The sequence below is a fragment of the Bos indicus x Bos taurus genome, chromosome 7 (assembly GCF_003369695.1).
Source record: "Bos indicus x Bos taurus breed Angus x Brahman F1 hybrid chromosome 7, Bos_hybrid_MaternalHap_v2.0, whole genome shotgun sequence".
Classification (NCBI taxonomy): domain Eukaryota; kingdom Metazoa; phylum Chordata; class Mammalia; order Artiodactyla; family Bovidae; genus Bos; species Bos indicus x Bos taurus.
Genome location: NC_040082.1, coordinates 35490290 through 35506810, shown reverse-complemented (window position 1 = coordinate 35506810; position 16521 = coordinate 35490290). Strand labels below are relative to the sequence as shown.

The 16521-nt window shown below is 40.1% G+C and overlaps 1 protein-coding gene across 4 annotated transcripts in view; it reads left to right on the top strand.

Annotated features, from left to right (window-relative positions):
* Positions 1 to 2769, top strand: part of HMMR (hyaluronan mediated motility receptor) — a 33446-nt gene extending 30677 nt beyond the window's left edge. For all 4 annotated transcript variants that reach the window (XM_027545749.1, XM_027545748.1, XM_027545747.1 and 1 more), the window contains exons 17-18: positions 727 to 889; positions 1828 to 2769. In XM_027545749.1, the coding sequence (XP_027401550.1) occupies positions 727 to 889; positions 1828 to 1847 (183 nt within the window). In that variant the 3' untranslated portion in view covers positions 1848 to 2769. The remainder of the gene's footprint in view (positions 1 to 726; positions 890 to 1827) is intronic.
* The last annotated feature ends 13752 nt before the right edge of the window (positions 2770 to 16521 follow it).

The following is a 16521-nucleotide window of genomic DNA, read 5'->3' as shown; positions in this document are numbered from 1 at the left end:
CAGGGTCTGGGTATTTTCAGCACTCTGCACCTTGGTTTCTTGAAAGAAAAGACCTACACACACACCTCTCAGCCACATTTTCTGTGGTTCAGATCAAGGAAGAGGCTAGGGGCAAGATGAGAGATGCTGACATCCTGCTCCTCTTGGCAGGAGAAGCCTCTGACTGGGAGCAGGGAGAGGAAGGAACCCTCTGCTCCGGTCTGCAGAGGTCTGATGTGGAGTCTCTGCTTTGCTAAGCAAGGACTAGGGTGAGAGGGAACAGGACTGGTTCAAACACAACAGGACATTGCCTTTTTTAAAAAACAAAAAGCACTTTTGTGGATCTGCTTGAATTGTTTCTTCACTTGCTATTTTACCTTAAGGCTATTTATAGAGGCTTTAAGTAGTTGCTTTTTTGGTAATTTTTTATGTCACTAGGGAGCAAGTCATCAGAGCTTCTCATGCTGTCTCTCCAGTAGTGAATCTCAGCATTTAATTTGGTATTGAACTTTTATCAGAAATACAACTTTGTACCTATAGAGGGACAGGAAGATTTAAATAACTTGTTATCTTCTTTGTCATAGTTGTTCATTTTGTAATTTATAGTCTGAAAGCCTGTATGCAGTAGGCTTTTGCCATCAAGGTTTGAAAAAAGAGCAACTGTGGAATTGTCAGTAATGTCGGTAGCACATTTCACCAACATGATCTTCTATAATTATTTACGGACTGTATTTTTTCTTATGATAGGAGGTGTTAAAACTCCGTGCTCAGCTTACTAAAAGAAAACAAAGTGAAGCAAAACTTCAGGAGGAATTGAATAAAGTTCTGGGTATCAAACACTTTGATCCTTCAAAGGCTTTTCTTCATGAAAGTAAAGAAAATTTTGTTCCCAAAACTCCATTAAAAGAAGGTAAGAAATGAATAAACATACAGAACTGTCATCTTCCTTTGGATTTGCTTTCACAGCACTGAGCAAGTTATCTATCTTTATGAACTGTGAAAATCTGTTAACAGTTTCTGATATCTTATATCTTTCTTGAAAACTTGTCGTACTTCTTTCTCTATTTTTTTATATTTATTTACTTATTTGTTTGGCCATGTGGCTTAGTTGCAACACGCAGGATCTTTAGTTGTGGCATGCAAACTCTTAAGTTGCAGCATGTAGGATCTAGTTCCCTGACCAGGGATTGAACCCAGGGCCCCTGCGTAGGGAGTGTGGAGTCTTAGCCACTAGACCACTAGGGAAGTCCCCTTGTCTGCCATTTTTGCTCACACCCACTCCCTACCAGAAATAATCCCTCTATCACACCCTTGACATTTTGTAACCTAAACATCCAATTTGTAATTTTGGAGAAGTAGATTTTTGTTTTTTTCTTTTATTTTACTTATTCCCTTTATTTTTGGCTGCACTGGGTCTTTGTTGCCGCTCTTGGCCTTTCCCTAGTTGTGGTGAGTGGAGGCTACTCTTCACTGCGGTGTGAGGGTTTCTCATTGCGGTGGCTTCTTTTGTTGCGGAACACAGGCTCAGTAGTTGTGGCACACAGGCTTAGTTGCTCCTTGGCATATCGAATCTTCCTAGACCAGAGATTGAACCCGTGTCCCCTACACTGGCAAGTGGATATCTATCCACTATACTACCGGAGAAGTCCATTTTTCTCTCTCTTGACTACAATCTCTCTATCTTTGACAATAAACTGAAATTGGCTGAAATAGCAAATGAAGAAATATAAATAAAATGCTAGTATTGCTTCATCTTCCTTAGAGAAGGTAAACTGCTTTTTATTCATAATGACCGATGCATTAGTTTTAATTTAGAAAACTAACACTGCTGTTTAATACTCCTTCCAGGCAATACAAACTGCTCCTGAGCTCTTAGTGGAGCTTCAAGAATCATGCAAGTAAACATCTGAAAAACCTGTTGAAGATTATTTTGTTCTTACTGTTTTTTATTATTATTATTTTGCTTACTATTGTGTTTATAATATTTTTAATACTCTTATTTAATACTAACTTCCTGTCCTTACATAGGTGAAAGGAAGTTTGACCGTTTTTACCAGTGTTCTCTGACATTCTAGTTACAATAGTCAGTACTTCCTCCTTGATGCTCACCCTTATTATCTCATTCTTAATGTTCTGATGCTTTCCAGCTTTGCTCACTCATCCCATCAAATCAGTAGTCTTTTAAAAATCATTCTCATACTATCATTTCCCTATTCTGAAACCTTAGGTTTTTTTTAATTTGATGCTGAAGACCTTTTCTAGTCTGAATCTCTTATGCTAGGCTAAAATACCTTGGCTTGTTCTTGCCTCTACTTTAATTCTCCTAATAATGTTCATTCTGTCCCAACCATCATCCGTTTATCCAGTTCAAATAAGAAATAGAGGCAAGCTTTTTTCCATAGTTATCTCTTACCAAAGCCACTGAGTTGGTTAATAATTTGCAGATTTCTAGACCCCATCCCAGTCCTCTTAAATTACAATCTGTTTTGGTCTAGAAATCTGATTTTTTTTTCTCATAAACAGCAGTTAATTCTAAGAAACTCAGCTTGTAACCTCTTTTTTGCCACACCACACACCAAGTGTGGAATCTTAGTTCCTGACTGGGGATCGAACCCATGCTTCCTGCATTGGAACCACAGAGTCATAACCACAGGACTGCTGGGGAAGTCGCTGCTCATAACCTCCTTAGAGAATTCGTCTAGCTGCTTAACATCTGTTTGATTCCTGGGTGTTTGATTAATATTTATGTATCATGAAATAAAATTACATGTTAAGTCACTGACCCAATTATACAACTTGTATTATATGAAATCACTTAATGCTTCTATTTAAGGTGCATTTATTGTCCCTGCCCTCCTCTCCCCATATTGTTTGCAGAACCACTAATGGTATTAATAGTATACTACTTAGAAAGTGGTCATTCTCCACCTAAAATACCTGATCTACACAGTTGGTATATTATAAGCCACCTTTTTGTCATGTTTCCCCATTGATGGACCAACAGCAACTATTTTAATCAGGATAACTTTTCTTAATAAATTATTTTATTAGATCTTAATACATAGTTAAGTTCAAAGGAAATGTAGAAATTAGAAAAACTGTCAAATAAAATGGAATCATTCAAGATTTCTGCTTTTAGCCAAGATGAAGTAACATGGATCAGATTTATTGCTCCTCCCACCCTACACACACACACACACACGCATGCACGTGCACCCTAAAACTCTCCAAGAAAGACAAAATAAATAAAAGAATGATTTTCATGATGTTAAACATTAAAAAAAAAAAATCCCTAAGACATAGGGAAAATCAAGGTGAATCCTACAATTCATCCATGTTTACAGCCTTGAGAGAGTTTGCAAACATACATAAAAGGGAAACCCAGGCAAAGCCCAGCCAACTAACCGAGTTGAAAAGCCCGAAGTGAGATCTGCTGGGGAGACCAAAGATACTGGAGACTGCAGGACAGAGTACTGAAAGGCCAAATTGCAGGAGAGAATTGTGGAGATACACAAAGGGTCCCTCAAGGAATCACCTGCATACTGACTAGGTAGGCATATGAGGAAACTTCCTGAAGCCTGGGGAAGAACCATCCCCCGAAATTAAAAGTAACAGTGCTCAAAGCTCACACAGGCTAGAAATACTGCCTGTTCCCACCAGCCTAACTTGAAAACCTCATGATTTATAGGGAACTGACTAGGATATGCAGAAGGGTTCAGTACTGGGGAATAATTAGTCCTAAAGTGAGCACTCTGGTACCACTTAACAAATCTTAAAAAAGGAAAACCCAAGAGGATCGATCCTTTCTAAGAAAATTATTACAATTTTGGAACAAAGCTCAAGAAACTGCATAGGTTTATAAAAATGTCAAGCACCCAAGAATGTAAGTTTTACAGTTTCTTAACATCCAATCAAAAGATCACTAGACATGCAGAGAGGCAGGAAACATCATCTCCTGAAGAGAAGATTCAATCAACCCAGAACTGAATTATCAGAGAACATCACAATGGCTATTTTATATATGCCACATATATCAAAACTTAGTGAAGATATTTAACATTAAAAAAGAATCCAAATTGAACTTGTAGAGATAAGAACTACAGTATATAAGAAAAAAAAAAAAAAAACCTCAATGGGAGTACAGAGAGAAGGCATTGCAAAAGGAAAGATTAGTGAACTTGAAAACATAGCAATAGGCACTATCCAAAATGAAACACAGAAATGAGGTTCAAAAAACGAGCAGAACACCAATGTACTCTGGGACAACTTCAAGCAGCCTAACATATATGTAATCAGAGTTCCCAGAGGAGGGAAGGAGGGGACAGAAAAATCACTTCTGAAGAAGTAATGGTGGAAACGTTTCCAAATAGGAAAACTAGAACCCTAGGAACAATAAATATGAAACATCACAACTGCTGAAAAGCAGTGATAAAGAAAAATTGTCAACCTAAAACTATCTCAACAAAAATAGTTTTCAGAAGCAAGGATGAAAAATTATTTTCAGACATAAAAAAAACTTATTAGTCTCTTTAAAATATAATTGACTGTTAAAAAGAACAGCAAGAGTATGGTCTGTAGTTTAGACATATTTTAAATTACATAATGACAGCAATAGCTCAAAGCCTAGGAGGAGAAAAATGGAAGAATATGATTGCAAGTTCTTTATACTATATGTAAAGTAGAATAATGTTACTTGAAGACAGACTGTGGTAACTTAATAATACATACTATAAACCCTAATACAATCACTAAAATAAAGCACTTGTCAATAAGTCAACATATAAAGAGTCAATTCAAAAGGCAGAAAAAAAGGAAAACAACAGATGAGTCAAAAAGAAATTAATATAAATTTAATCATATTGACAGTCATATTAATGTAAATGGTCTTTACTTCAATTAAAATGCAGAAATGATCAAATTGGATTACAAAGCAAGATGACTATATGCTGCCTACAAAAAAGCACTTCATGTATAATGACAGAAATAAGGTGAAAAATACAAGGATGTTAAAAGATACACCAAGCTAAAGGGATAGGAAGACCTAGTCCCTCCCCCTGACAAACACCCTAATTCAACAACAGTACGGAGACAGATTCACTTTGGAAATGGGGAAACAATAGTCTCTCCAACAAATAACGTTGGGAAAATTGTATATCCAAATGCAAAAGAATGAAATTGGAACCTTACCTTACACTATACACAAAAATCAACTCAAAAAGGATTAAAGGCTTAAACGTAAAACCTTAAACTAAAACTACCGTAACAAACCATGGAAAACACTTTTATGACATTGGTCTTAGCCGCGATTTCTTGGTTGTGATTCCAAAGGTTAGTCAAGAAAAACAAAAATGGACAAGTAGGACTGCATCCAACTAAAAAAGTTTCTGCCTAACAAGTGTGGGCAAGGAAGTGTTACACACTGTTGGAAATTTAAAATGGTGCAACACTATGGAAAGTATGATGGAACTTTCTCAAAAAAAATTAAAAATGGAACTACCATGAAAGTCACTCAGTTGTGCCCGACTCTTTGTGACCCAATGGACAGTAGCCCACCAGGCTCCTCTGGAGCTGGATACTGCAGTGGGTTGTATCTTCCCGACCGAGGGATCAAACCCAAGTCTCCTGCATTGCAGGCAGACTTTACCGACTGAGCCACCAGGGAAGCCAATGTCCTGCAATCTCACTTATGTATATTTATCCCAAATAATTGAAATTGGAATCTCAAAGAGATACTTACACCTCCATGTTTATTGCATTGTTATTCACAATAGCTAAGATGTGGGAATGGATGAACAAAATGTGGTAATATACCTGTAGTGGAATATTATAAAGCCTTTAGAAAGAAGGAAATCCTGCCACGTGCAAAAAATGGATGAACCTTGAGAAGATTATGCCAAGTAAACGTAGCCAAACACCAGAGGACAGAAACTGCATGATTCCATTTAACATGAGGTATCTAAAATATCCAGAATCACTGAAGCAAAGAGTACAGTGGTGGTTGTCAGGGCCTGGGTGGCAGAGGAAATGTTGCTGTTCCGTCACTCAGTCGTGTCCGACTCTTTGCAGCCTCATGGACTGCAACATGCCAGGCTTCCCTGTCCTTCACCATCTCCCCAAGCTTGCTCACTCATGTCCATTGAGTCAATGATGCCATCCAACCATCCATCATGGAAATGAGGAAATGAGTTGCTAATTAACAGGCATAAAGTCTCAGTTGTGTAAGGTAAGTTCTAGAGACCTGCTCTACAACATCATACCTATAATTAAAATACTGTATTTTACACTTTAAAATTTTCTAGAGGGTAAATTTGTTAAATGTTCTTACCACACACACACACACACACAAGATGATGTGCCAAGATTATGCTAACAGATTGAAAACAGAAACTAGAGTGGCTGTATTAATATCAGACAAAATAGATTTCTTAGCAAAGAATATTACCAAGAATATGTTTCATGTGATAATGATAAATGAATCAGTTCATCAGGAGGCCAAAATAAACATTTATGTAGCCAATGATAGTCTGAAAATACATGAGTCAAAAAATTGATAGATTTACAACGAGAAATAGAAAAATCTAATTACATAGATATATCAATAGCCTCCCTCAAATTGTAGAACAAATAGAAAACTGGAAAGAATATAGAAGATTTAAAAAATATTCTGAACCAACTTGATCAAATTGGTGTTTACAGAAATCCCCTAACACGAGCAGAATATTTTGTAAGTGAGCACAAGAATTTGCCAAGATTGACTTTATACACTGGGTCATGAAAACAGTCTCTATAAATTTAAATGGATTCCAGTCATACCAAGGGTGTTGTCCATTGACAATGGAATTGAATTAGAAGTCAATAACATAAGTCTCTGGAAAATCCATAAATAGTTGGAAATCAATTATCACACTACTAAATGAGATATTGGTCAAAGAATAAATCTGAAAGGAAAATAGAAACTATTTTGAATAGATTGAAAATGAAGACACAATATATCAAAGCTTGTAGAATGCTGCTAAAGCAGATTTAGAGCAAAATTACCTCACTGGTGGCCTTTATTTCCAAAAAAGAAAGGTTTCAGATCAATGAACTCTTACTGTAGAAATAAGTAAAAGAGCAATTTAAAACCAAAATAAGTAGGGGGAAAAGAAGAATAAAGGTCAGAGGAGAAATCGGTAAGCTACAAAACAAAAGTAAAGATCAATGAAAAATATTTAATTGAAAACCAATAAAAGTGATAAACCTCTAGCTAATCAAGAATATAAAAATACATAAACTACCAGTATCAGCAGTAAGAAAGGTGACAATATTACTTTTGTGGGTGATGGATACATTCACTATCTTGATTATGGTGATGATTTTATCGGTATATATTGTACATATCCTTGTTGCTCTCGCCGTAACGAAGACCCAGCACAGCCAAAGTCAATAAATTAGTTTTTGAAAGTAGTTCATTTTGAAACAAGTTTTAATATTGAGATTATTTTCTCAATATTGGGCTACTGTTTTGTTTTGTTTTGTTTTCCTTTATCAAACTGGGCTACTGATTTTAAGTGGCTTTATTTATTTACCTGAAGACCTTTTTTGGAGGGTCTTTGGGGATTTTTTTTAGTTTTATCTTTTATTGATGTAAGACCTATTTATTTTTACATGCATTATTCTTAGTTTACATTTGTTCAAAGAAAACTAGTTTTCAACCTTTGAAAATCTGGAACTTTATTGGGGGGAATTGGGAGGTTCAGAATGTGTTTGTTTTTAATCATTAATGGAAGAAAATCCCTTAAGGGAAAAAAATATGCTAATGATTTCTTCCCTTTCAAAAATATGAGGACAATGGGACAGTTATTAGGAGGAATCTATGCTACCACTTTGGAGAAGGCAATGGCACCCCACTCCAATACTCTTGCCTGGAAAATCCCATGGACGGAGGAGCCTGGTGGACTATAGTCCATGGGGTTGCTAAGAGTTGGACACACTTTCACTTTTCACTTTCATGCACTGGAGAAGGAAATGGCAACCCACTCTGGTGTTCTTGCCTGGAGAATCCCCAGGCTGGGGGAGCCAGGTGGGCTGCCTTCTATGGGGTTGCACAGAGTCGGACATGACTGAAGTGACTTAGCAGTAGCAGCAGCATGCTACCACTTGTATGATGGTTTTAGACTGAGAACATCAAGTCCCAACACCTAACCCCATCCCAATTCCAGCATTATACAATCCTTCAAGTATGAAATAATTAACATCACCTTTATCTCACTGTATAAAATATAAAATTCCATTTATTAGCAGTTTTAACTGATATTTGGATCAGCTTCAAAGTGTATTCCGAAGGTGTTGCTAACACCACTGCAGAGGGCCTATAATTTCTGAGAGGTAACTTTTTTTTCTTTTGTCTTTTGGCTGTGCTGGATCTTTGTTGCTGAGGGGGTTTTCTCCAGTTGCAGTGCACAGGCTTCTGATTGCTGTGGCTTCTCTTGTGAAGCACGGTCTCAGGCGAGAGAGCTTCAGTAGCTGTGGCACACAGGCTCAGTAGTTGTGGTGCCTGGGCCCACTTGCCCTGAGGCATGTGGGATCTTCCCTGACCAGGCATCAAACCTCTGCCCTCACATTTCCAGGCTAGTTCTTAACCACTGGACCATCAGGGAAGTACTATCAGGGTTTCTTAAATCTGCTAGAGGCTATAGAAATAACCAAGACAATGCCTAACTTCAAAGTTACAGTATAGCAAGAAAGACAGTCAAGCATAAATGTAAAATTACAAACTGATTTAACTACTCTGAAGAAAAAGGAACACTGCTTAAATAGTATAAGGATAAACAGAGGTACAGAATATAGTAAAGAATAGCAGGAGTTACACCAACTACATGGGTGAGTGGCCAATGAGGTGTTCCATAAAGTTGTTAATAATAATAACAATAATAATAACAGTAGTAGCCGTAGTAGTGGAGAAGGCAATGGCAACCCACTGGAAAATCTCATGGGTGGAGGAGCCTGGTGGGCTGTAGGCCATGGCGTTACTAAGAGTCAGGCATGACTGACCAACTTCACTTTCACTTTTCACTTTTATGCATTGGAGAAGGAAATGGCAACCCACTCCAGTGTTCTTGCCTGGAGAATCCCAGGGACAGAGGAGCCTAGTGGGCTGCCATCTATGGGGTCATACAGAGTCGGACACGACTGAAGCGACTTAGCAGCAGCAGCAGCCGTAGTAGTAGTCCTGGCTTTCTGCAAACAAAGACTATCTAAGGGGAAATTTTTAGGCCTTTTAGAATTCAGCTGTGGTAAGAAGAGGTGGCAAGAATACGCAGAAGAACTATACAAAAAAGATCTTCACGACCCAGATAATCACGATGGTGTGATCACTCATCTAGAGCCAGACATCCTGGAATGTGAAGTTAACTGGGTCTTAGAAAGCATCACTACGAACAAAGCTAGTGGAGGTGATGGAATTCCAGTTGAGCTCTTTCAAATCCTGAAAGATGATGCTGTGAAAGTGCTGCACTCAATATGCCAGCACATTTGGAAAACTCAGCAGTGGCCACAAGACTGGAAAAGGTCAGTTTTCATTCCAATCCCAAAGAAAGGCAATGCCAAAGAATGCTCAAACTACCGCACAATGGCACTCATCTCACATGCTAGAAAAGTAATGCTCAAAATTCTCCAAGCCAGGCTTCAGTAATACGTGAACCGTGAACTTCCTGATGTTCAAGCTGGTTTTAGAAAAGGCAGAGGAACCAGAGATCAAATTGCCAACATCTGCTGGATCATGGAAAAAGCAAGAGAGTTCCAGAAAAACATCTATTTCTGCTTTATTGACTATGCCAAAGCCTTTGACTGTGGATCACAATAAACTGTGGAAAATTCTGAAAGAGATGGGAATTTTCAGACCACCTGACCTGCCTCTTGAGAAACCTATATGCAGGTCAGGAAGCAACAGTTAAAACTGGACATGGAACAACAGACTGGTTCCAAATAGGAAAAGGAGTATGTCAAGGCTGTATATTGTCACCCTGCTTATTTAACTTCTATGCAGAGTACATCATGAGAAATGCTGGACTGGAAGAAACACAAGCTGGAATCAAGATTGCCAGGAGAAATATCTATAGCCTCAGATACACAGATGACACCACCATTATGGCAGAAAGTGAAGAGGAACTCAAAAGCCTCTTCATGAAAGTCAAAGTGGAGAGTGAAAAAGTTGGCTTAAAGCTCAACATTCAGAAAACGAAGATCATGGCATCCGGTCTCATCACTTCAGGGCAAATAGATGGGGAAACAGTGGAAACAGTGTCAGACTTTATTTTGGGGGGCTCCAAAATCACTGCAGATGGTGACTGCAGCCATGAAATTAAAAGACACTCCTTGGAAGGAAAGTTATGACCAACCTAGACAGCATATTCAAAAGCAGACATTACTTTGCCAACAAAGGTCTGTCTAGTCAAGGCTATGGTTTTTCCTGTGGTCATGTATGGATGTGAGACTTGGACTGTGAAGAAGGCTGAGCGCCAACGAATTGATGCCTTTGAACTGTGGTGTTGGAGAAGACTCTTGAGAGGCCCTTGGACTGCAAGGAGATCCAACCAGTCCATTCTGAAGGAGATCAGCCCTGGGATTTCTTTGGAAGGAATGATGCTAAAGCTGAAACTCCAGTACTTTGGCCACCTCATGGGAAGAGTTGACTCATTGGAAAAGACTCTGATTCTGGGAGGGATTGGGGTCACGAGGAGAAGGGGACGACAGAGGATGAGATGGCTGGATGGCATCACTGACTCGATGGCTGTGAGTCTGAGTGAACTCTGGGAATTGGTGATGGACAGCGAGGCCTGGCGTGCTGCGATTCATGGGGTCGCAAAGAGTCTGACATGACTGAGCGACTGAACTGAACTGAACTGATGATTGGTTTGCATACCCAGGGAGTACCAGGCTAGAGTGTGTTGGAGGTGTGGATAAGGTCTCTTTAGAAGGAATGGCCTATCACTTCAGTTCAGTTCAGGCACTCAGTTGTGTCCGACTCTTTGCCACCCCATGAACTGCAACATGCCAGGCCTCCCTGTCCATCACCAACTCCCGGAGTTCACTCAAACTCATGTCCATCGAGTCAGTGATGCCATCCAGCCATCTCATCCTCTGTCGTCCCCTTCTCCTCCTGCCCCCAATCCCTCCCAGCATCAGAGTCTTTTCCAATGAGTCAACTCTTCGCATGAGGTGGCCAAAGTATTGGAGTTTGAGCTTTAGCATCATTCCTTCCAAAGAACACCCAGGGCTGATCTCCTTTAGAATGGACTATACTTTGGCCTATTCCTTAAGCCTCTAAGCTTTTGCCTCAAGGTTTTTACCAAGGTTTTACCAAGCTTTGGCCTCCCAGGGAACTTACAGGGCTGAGTCTGTGAGTGCTGAGGACTACAGGTAAAAATCCAAGTGCTGAGAAGCTTGGGCCCTGTCTCCTCCACTCAGGCCTTATATCTCTGTAACAGCCCTTAGGGCTTCCCTGGTGGCTTAGAGGGTAAAGCTTCTGCCTGCAATGTGGGAGACTTAGGTTCGATCCCTGAGTCGGGAAGATCTGGAGAAGGAAATGGTAACCCACTCTAGTACTCTTACCTGGAAAATCCCATGGACAGAGGAGCCTGGGAGGCTGCAGTCCATGGGGTCACTGAGTCAGACACAATTGAGTGACTTCACTCTTCCTTTAGTAGCCCACCATAATCACAGAAAACTAGCCAATCTGATCACATGGACCACAGCCTTGTCTAACTCAATGAAACTAAGCCATGCCATGTGGGGCCACCCAAGATGGGAGGGTCATGGTGGAGAGGTCTGACAGAATGTGGTCCACTGGAGAAGGGAATGGCAAACCACTTCAGTTTTCTTGCCTTGAGAACCCCATGTACAGTATGAAAAGGCAAAATCATAGGATACTGAAAGGGGAACTCCCCGGGTCAGTAGGTGCCCACTATGCTGCTGCAGATCAGTGGAGAAGTAACTCCAGAAAGAATGAAGGGATGCAGCTAAAGCAAAAACAATACCCAGCTGTGGATGTGACTGGTGATAGAAGCAAGGTCTGATGCTGTAAAGACCAGAATTGTATAGGAACCTGGAATGTCAGGTCCATGAATCAAGGCAAATTGGAAGTGGTCAAACAAGAGATGGCAAGAGTGAATGTCGACATTCTAGGAATCAGCGACCTGAAATGGACTGGAATGGGTGAATTTAACTCAGATGACCATTATATCTACTACTGCGGGCAGGAATCCCTCAGAAGAAATGGAGTGGCCATCATGGTCAACAAAAGAGTCCGAAATGCAGTACTTGGATGCAATCTCAAAAATGACAGAATGATCTCTGTTCGTTTACAAGGCAAACCTTTCAATATCACGGTAATCCAAGCCTATGCCCCAACAAGTAATGCTGAAGAAGCTGAAGTTGAACGGTTCTATGAAGATCTACAAGACCTTTTAGAACTAACACCCAAAAAATATGTCCTTTTCATTATAGGGGACTGGAATGCAAAAGTAGAAAGTCAAGAAACACCTGGAGTAACAGGCAAATTTGGCCTTGGTATACTGAATGAAGCAGGGAAAAGGCTAAGGGTTTTGCCAAGAGAATGCACTGGTCATAACAAACACCCTCTTCCAACAACACAAGGGAAAACTCTACATATGGACATCACCAGATGGTCAACACCGAAATCAGATTGATTATATCCGTTGCAGCCAAGATGGAGAAGCTCTATACAGTCAGCAAGAACAAGACCAGGAGCTGACTGTGGCTCAGATCATGAACTCCTTATTGCCAAATTCAGACTTAAATTGAAGAAAGTGGGAAAATCACTAGACCATTCAGGTATGACCTAAATCAAATCCCTTATGATTATACAGTGGAAGTGAGAAATAGATTGAAGGGACTAGATCTGATAGACAGAGTGCCTGATGAACTATGAACGGAGGTTCGTGACATTGTACAGGAGACAGAGATCAAAACCATCGCGTGGAAAAGAAATGCAAAAAAAGCAAAATGGCTGTCTTGGGAGGCCTTACAAATAGCTGTGAAAAGAAGAGAAGCAAAAAGCAAAAGAGAAAAGGAAAGATATAAGCATCTGAATGCAGAGTTCCAAAGAATAGCAAGGAGAGATAAGAAAGCCTTCCTCAGTGATCAATGCAAAGAAATAAGAGGAAAACAACAGAATGGGAAGGACTAGAAATCTCGGCAAGAAAATTAGAGATACCAAGGGAACGTTTCATGCAAAAATGGGCTCAATAAAGGATAGAAATGGCATGGACCTAACAGAAGCAGAAGATGTTAAGAAGAGGTGGCAAGAATACACAGAAGAACTGTACAAAAAAGAGTTTCATGACCCAGATAATCACGATGGTGTGATCATTCACCTAGAGCCAGACATCCTGGAATGTGAAGTTAACTGGGTCTTAGAAAGCATCACTACGAACAAAGCTAGTGGAGGTGATGGAATTCCAGTTGAGCTCTTTCAAATCCTGAAAGATGATGCTGTGAAAGTGCTGCACTCAATATGCCAGCACATTTGGAAAACTCAGCAGTGGCCACAGGACTGGAAAAGGTCAGTTTTTACTCCAATCCCAAAGAAAGGCAATGCCAAAGAATGCTCAAACTACCACACAATTGCACTCATCTCACATGCTAGTAAAGTAATGCTCAAAATTCTCCAAGCCAGGCTTCAGCAATACGTGAACCGTGAACTTCCTGATGTTCAAGCTGGTTTTAGAAAAGGCAGAGGAACCAGAGATCAAATTGCCAACATCCGCTGGCTCATCCAAAAAGCCAGGGAGTTCCAGAAAAACATCCATTTCTGCTTTATTGACTATGCCAAAGCCTTTGACTGTGTGGCTCACAATAAACTGTGGAAAATTCTGAAAGAGATGGGAATACCAGACCACCTGACCTGCCTCTTGAGAAACCTATATGCAGGTCAGGAAGCAACAGTTAGAACTGGACATGGAACAACAGACTGGTTCCAAATAGGAAAAGGAGTACGTCAAGGCTGTATATTGTCACCCTGTTTATTTAACTTCTATGCAGAGTACATCATGAGAAACGCTGGGCTGGAAGAAGCACAATCTGGAATCAAGATTGCAGGGAGAAATATCAATAACCTCAGATATGCAGATGACACCACCCTTATGGCAAAAAGTGAAGAGGAACTAAAAAGCCTCTTGATGAAAGTGAAAGAGGAAATTGAAAAAGTTGGCTTAAAGCTCAACATTCAGAAAACGAAGATCATGGCATCTGGTCCCATCGCTTCATGGCAAACAGATGGGGAAACAGTGGAAATAGTGTCAGACTTTATTTTGGGGGGCTCCAAAATCACTCTAGATGGTGACTGTAGCCATGAAATTAAAAGACGCTTACTCCTTGGAAGGAAAGGTATGACCATCCCAGATAGCATATTCAAAAGGAGAAACATTACTTTGCCAACAAAGGTCTGTCTAGTCAAAGCTATGGTTTTTCCTGTGGTCATGTATGGATGTGAGAGTTAGACAGTGAAGAAAGCTGAGCGCGGAAGAATTGATGCTTTTGAACTGTGGTGTTGGAGAAGACTCTTGAGAGTCCCTTGGACTTCAAGGAGGTCCAACCAGTCCATTCTAAAGATGGGCCCTGGGTGTTTTCTGGAAGGAATGATGCTAAAGGTGAAACTCCAGTACTTTGGCCACCTCATGTGAAGAGTTGACTCATTGGAAAACACTCTGATGCTGGGAGGGATTGGGGGCAGGAGGAGAAGGGGATGACAGAGGATGAGATGGCTGGATGGCATCACTGACTCAATGGATGTGAGTTTGAGTGAACTCCGGGAGTTGGTGATGGACAGGGAGGCCTGGCATGCTCAATTCATTGGGTCCCAGAGTCGGACACGACTGAGCGACTGAACTGAACTGAACTGATATCCCACCAGGAATGAATGAAAGTTCTAATTGCTCAAAATGCTTGTTAAAGTATAATGTTAGGGAAATTAAAACGGAATTACTTTTGTTCAGGCTTCAGAAGTCAGGGAGCAGGCCTCTGACCAATTTCTGACCTTGCCTGACCTCTGTCTGGATTCCAGTTGGCCTGCGAGTACACCAATTGTTACCAGCTAGTCTAGGGGCAATTTAGATAAGAAAGGGAATAGATACTGAAATTTCTTAAGCCCCTGAGAGCTTGGCCAAAGGCCCCTCCCCACCCCCCACAAGAAGTCTTATGACTCACAAGGTGAAACAAATACCATTGTAAAAGTTAAAAAAAAGAGCTGCATTTTTGCATATAAACTGATGATAGTTTACAGCCTGGGATTATTAGGGAGAGCACGCAGAAGCTGCAATTTGAAGTCTCACCCACAGGGTGCACACACCACCCAGGACCCTTTTCCCAACTGGAACTCCAGATTGCTGTTATTTGGGGACTTCCTGGTGCTGTTCAAGTCTGAATATACGTTGTCTTCCCAATTTGGTGATATGTAAGCTGTTACTTCTATTGTTTCTATTTCTCTTCTTTTAATAACTATTTATTGAAATTATGTATATTGGATTGTATACTGACTGTATTATAGCTGAATACTGTGCTTCCCTGGTGGCGCAGAAAGTAAAGATTCTGCCTGCAATGAAGGAGACCCAGGTTCGATCCCTGGGTTCGGATGATCCCCCGGGAGAAAGGAATGGCTACTAATTGCAGTATTCTTACCTGGAAAATTCCATGGACAGAGAAGCTTGGTGGGCTACAGTCCAAAGAGTCAGATATGACTGAGCGCTTCTTTCACTTCTCATTGAAATTAAGTCAGATAATCTATTAAATAATAAGATTGTTTATTGTGTGTGTAATGAGTGGTTTCTTTTATTAGTGAATCCTTGGAACCTAAAAGGAAAGTAAAACTTTCTACAAATGTTATCTGTAGTTTGTAAAGCGTCTGTTCGAAACTTATGTCCATTTAAAAAATGATTTTTAAAATACTTTGAGTTGGAGTTTAAGTATTCTGAATGTAAGTACTTTTAGATAAATGTATCAAGATCATTTTCCCCAGTCTGTTTTACTTGTTTTCTTAATTTTGTCTTCTGATTAACAGAAGTTTTAAATTTTGATGAACTTTCAGTTCAGTTCAGTCGCTCAGTCATGTCCAACTCTTTGCAACCCCATGAACTGCAGCACACCAGGCCTCCCTGTCCACCACCAACTCCCGGAGCCTACCATTGAAAAGGTGATGCCATCCAACCATCTCATCCTCTGTTGTACCCTTCTCCTCCTGCCCTCAATCTTTCCCAGCATCAGGGTCTTTTCAAATGAGTCAGCTCTTTGCATCAGGTGGCCGAAGTATTGGATGAACTTTAATTCATCACTTTTTAAAAATTGTATATTCTTCATCACTTACAGACCGTCTACATGCCTCATACCGTTTACCAGGTGCTTTATAGGAGTGGAATATAAAAAGTCATGTTTTTCTAAAGCTCTACATGAATGGCAATTTTTAAAAAAGCTTTTAATGAATTTTTACAATATTGCTTCTGGTTTTTATGTTTTGGTCTTTTGACCAGAGAGGCATGTAGGATCTTA